At 38.2% G+C, this 5,000-nt stretch overlaps 1 protein-coding gene across 1 annotated transcript in view; it reads right to left on the reverse strand.

Annotated features, from left to right (window-relative positions):
* The window catches only part of LOC137973661 (cilia- and flagella-associated protein 57-like), a 27,330-nt gene that overhangs the window by 16,139 nt on the left and 6,191 nt on the right, over positions 1–5,000 (reverse strand). The window contains exons 4-5 of the mRNA XM_068820516.1: positions 3,340–3,479; positions 1,590–1,755 (exon numbers count right to left, since the gene is read on the reverse strand). Of these exons, the coding sequence (XP_068676617.1) occupies positions 1,590–1,755; positions 3,340–3,479 (306 nt within the window). The remainder of the gene's footprint in view (positions 1–1,589; positions 1,756–3,339; positions 3,480–5,000) is intronic.

The raw sequence follows: 5,000 nt of genomic DNA on the forward strand, positions 1-5,000 counted from the left end.
AGCGATGTCCTGCGTTCTTTTCCAAAATGAAGCTTAATTATCTCAGAACATTGCATGGTTACCCCCAATTTTCTTTTTGAATACCCAGAGCAATTGCTAAGTTCCGCTTTCTCCGCATAGTTTTGAACCGCGCAAAAACATCCCTGTATTAATAAGCACCACCCACAGGAAACCCGAGTATCTGGAAGATGCGCAGAACGTATGCGCAATAACAACAGTAGGCACCGTCATAGACCTTATTCATAAATGGCGGTCACATTTATAATTCTTTTGTCCACGTGCAAATTAGCCTACCAAGCCTCATTTTAAAGCAAGAATTCTTTTCAATTCACTGAATGGTATGGAGGCTTGGTAGGCTAATTTGCACTTCGACAAAAGAATTATAAATTGACCGCCATTTATGAATAAGGTCTATAAAGGTTGCATTTTTGTTGTGTAAAATTGCGTTAGAAAAAGGAGAGTTTATTTTCATTACAGCGTATTGAGTTTACAAAATGCACAATACTATCGGGGTAAACTTAAGACGCTGTACACTGTGCAATTTCTCGTGCAACTTGTCTCACAAGGCCATTGCGAGACAAGTTGCACGAATCATTGCCCAATAAAAACATACCTTGCAACGGTCAAAAACGTTGCGAGACCAGTTGCAGAAACCGTTGCGGAAACTAGAATTGAGTTCTACTCTCCGCAACAGGTGGCAATCTGTATTTGAATGTTCTTTGAATTGGGAAATACATCACGCAAACTAGCTGATTCATTACGAGAATAAAAATAGTAGGTAATCAGAAAACTCAAATTTTAAATTAAACTAAATAAATTGTGATATTAACGACTGGACGTTCATATTATAAATCATCTTCAACCCCAAGTACTGTACATGTAAGCAGTCCTTCACGGATCCGTCATTTAAACTGAGGATCTCTTCAAATTGTACGCCACTGACGAAGTAAAGAGTTCCACAGTTTCGTTCTGAAGGTAGAAAAAGAGTTCAACAACAAGTCCAGAGGCCAGTTGTTGGCATGAAAACTCTACACCTGATAATCGAGTACTTTCTAAGTGAACGTTAGCAGAGCGCGTAAAACATCTAACAAGAGATGCTAAGGGCTCGAACATGCGAGTCAACCGAGAGATAAGTTTTGTGGGATTTTAAGAAAGTCACCTCCATCCAATGCTTCACCTTGAATTTACTCGCCATCCAAGATTAAGGCTATAACACACATAAATGTACCGCTAGATTGGTTCAAGAACATTGTGCCAAATTTACACCCATCAGTGGCATAAGTACAGCTCGACTCCGAGGAGAGGCTTGCTTGGTCGCAATTTCCCGGGCTCAGAACCGGCTGCATACCGTTGTTTCGTGTTCTGATTGGCTCATTTGATGGCCCGAGTCTGTTGTCACTGGCTACGCTAATGGGCCTTAATTTAATCGCACGGCAGCCATGTTGAGTCCCGAGGGACTGAAACCGAAACTCGTTCCCAAGCATTTCAACTCGAGGCTCAGGGTACGAAATCTATTGTCTATGGCCAATATGGCGGCCGCGCGAATAAGGCCCATTACATCATTTTGTTAAAAGTTTAACGGCACCAACCTCTCTGCAGCCTCGGATGGTAAACTCTTTGAAAGATCTGATATCATCAATGAGAAGATTCATAAGCCGCAGTTTGTCACTGAATCCAACCAAGATGTACAGCCCAGAGGGATGAAGTGCAATACTATAACATTCTTCTTGAAACTCTTTGTGCTGTTCTAGAGAACTGCAGGGAAATACAAAAAATTGGTCAACGAAAACGTTGAAGACGTTCCAGAGAACTTGAAGGCAGTCGAGAGATTTTAGCATCACAGGGTTCGTGCTGGATTTTATGTATAGAAGAACCAGAAATTGAGTTTTCAAGGAGTGTTTGTAAGGAGATTTCTATGCCATTCATCGCGTTTCAGTGTTTTCTTTGGTGAAAAAGCCTACATTGATATTCATTCTTTCCCACATCCTGCAAGTTAAGTGCACGCACGGGCATTTTAATTGTTACATTTATCTTTCCCCAATAGTCAATTTGCTCAATTATTGAGATGTCTTGTCTTTAACTTAGCGTGATCTTCATTTTTTCTTGGCATGATGCAATCTCTACAACTTTCACCTAAGAAAAAATTCAAGGAGTTTTCAAGCAGTTTCCCACAAAATCCTTTTTTTTTTGAGGGCTTTTCAAGCGCCCTTCAAGTCCAAAATTAAATTCCAGGGCTTTTCAAGGACTTCAAGGAGTAGCACGAACCCTGCATCATGTTTACTGCAAACGCTAAAATTTGACTGCAATTTCCGTTTTGCCAAAAATTAAAGCTCACTACATTGTAGTTTGATTTTTGCTCATATCCTGTCTGTGATCTACTTAAAAAATAGAGTCCATCATACTTAATGCATGACGATGGTTATAAAACTCGACAAGTGTTACTGTAACAGTTTCATGTTTTTGTCCGTATTTTTGGCCTTGACGGTGCACAAACCACACCTTTTTTCCACAACATAATCTTTCGATTAAATTATGCGAAACTAATTTGCAAACCCATGCGAAGCGAAAACAAAATATTGTGCAAGGTCACGGTCTCTCTTCAATGCCTCCATTGTCCATAAGAAAGAGCCTGCGAATGTGGTTATATTGCGACAACATTGTTCTCACTTTTGACGGTTTCACGGTTTCATATTAAACCAGTCCCTCGATTAACTATGATACCATGCTGCCATTCTTTGCTTGCAGTCACGTGATAAGATGGCCATGTTAGTGCCAAAACAATAGAAAAAAGTAGCTCAAGTTTTGCATAATAATAGAGTCAAAATTATCCCAAAAGACGTTTTCGCTATCGTTCTCTCCACCAACATAACCGACGCGACGTCTGGTGCAATCAAACAAATACGCATGTTCAGTAATATATCACAGATGATGTCAAAATGTAATCTAATTCCCCTTCATAGACCTTATTCATAAATGGTGGTCAATTTAAAATCCTTTTGTCCAAGTGCGAATTAGCCTATCGAGTCTCTATACCATACAGTGAATTGAAAAGAATTGTTGCTCTGAAATGAGGCTTGGTACATGTATGCTAATTTGTAAATTGCAAAAGAATAATAAAACAGGTGTCATTTATAAGCAAGGTCTATTACTAGCAAAATCCTCCAGAAAGTCTACTTCCTATGAACTGTCAGTACCGTTCAAAAGTAAGTTACCACCCTCACACGAAAGGCGATTTCGTGTCATGTGCTAGCAACTTTGAAAAATCTGCAAGTACAGTGGCCTGATGTTGTCGTCCGATCTTTATTGACTTTTTGTTAAGTTGAAATTTAATTGCTTTACCATGCTTCGTAGTTCCATATTCTCACTGATCTGTCCAGGCCACAAGTTGCTATCAATGGTTTCCTTATACACACATCCATACCAGTAATGACACCATGGTGAAATGCCTGGGACAGTAGCTCAAATGAAGCAATATCACCCTGGTAAAATTTAAAATAAATGTTAAAAAATGTCAAAAATGGGTGATTTCTTTATTCATCAAAACCAATGCAATTCATCGCTGTATGCATTATTCCAGCTTCATACAAGTCAACAGTGGTTTTAAATGAAACTTTATACTTTCCACAACTGTCTTTATGTACCACTTCCCAACTCTGTCTTCAACAAATAAATACATGTACATGAAAACTGATCATCGTTGAACATGGACAAGGGCCCAAGATCGTATTAAACAATTATCTGAGCCTGTGCCTATGTGTTTTATTTTAGTCAAAAGTAAAGCAAAACTGCATGTACAAATTCTGATTTATTAAGTTAACTGAAAAAAATTATCTACCGCACTAAAACGAATTTCACATAGTCAATCTCATGATAAATCTCACAAGGATCTTTCAATCTTCAAAGATCTGTTTAAGATCCTGGAAGGTAAAAGATATTAGGAAGATCTTAAATTAATCTTTTGAGCGGATTCCAAAGGTTTTATTAAAAACAAGTGTAATGAGCTTGGTAAGATCTGCAGGGATGCTTGCATTAAAAACCTTGGAAGGTCTTAAATCCCTTGACCCCTGGGATTGAGAATTAACCGATTTTATTCTGTCTAATGCCAGACGATTTTACTCATCAACTGGGAACATCTGGGGCCACCTGAGAATTGTCGTCTCCTATACTCAAGCCATTAATTCCTTGTGTGTCAATAGACAGGCCATACTGCCTCCGTTCAGGCGAATGTGTTCCGGTGCGCTTTGTCCCTAAGACAAAACGGTTCGCAGATTTCTACATCATTAAGTATCAAGATCAGTTGTAAACCTCTTCTCTGTTATTTTCTCTCTGTTATTTAATGCTTTTAATCATATTAAATATAATTATCTATTTGACTGTCTTTGTATTGTATTGTCTTCTGTTATTGTCACTGACCATCCTTGTAATTCAGCCTTTAGGCTGCGAGAGAGATATCAATAAACTATTATTATTGTTATTATTATTATTATTATTATTATTATTATGATTATTATTATTATTATTATTATTATTATTATTATTACTAGTCAACAACATTGAGCTTCTGGCAAGAAAGATGAGGATCAGAATCAAATTGAAAGTCAGCTCACCTGACAATGTAAGATCCTTGAAAGATTTTCAAGAGTGTCATATTGAGGGTATCAGGTTTGCACCTTTTTTTAAGAATCAGCTTACATTAACCGGGATTTTTTAAATTTATTCATCCATTCAAATTTAGTATTGAGTTTAATTATAGCTTGAAAGTTAAAAAAAAGTAAAGCACTTTGTTAGCAGAGGGCTGTCTGATATACCCAAACTGAGTCACATCAACATTTGCCCAGTGATCGAAGCTGAGCCGACTCGACCCGTGGTGCGGGAAGTCGGTTTGCAAGAGACGTCAAAAATTCAGCAAGAATGGCGAAAAGGGAGGGAAAAAAATCCCCGTGGATCGACTACATGTAGCTAGTGCGATGGACTTGAGTTGGTTTGTCGATCCGAGTCAA

Source organism: Montipora foliosa, chromosome 10 (genome assembly GCF_036669935.1).
Source record: "Montipora foliosa isolate CH-2021 chromosome 10, ASM3666993v2, whole genome shotgun sequence".
Lineage (NCBI taxonomy): Eukaryota > Metazoa > Cnidaria > Anthozoa > Scleractinia > Acroporidae > Montipora > Montipora foliosa.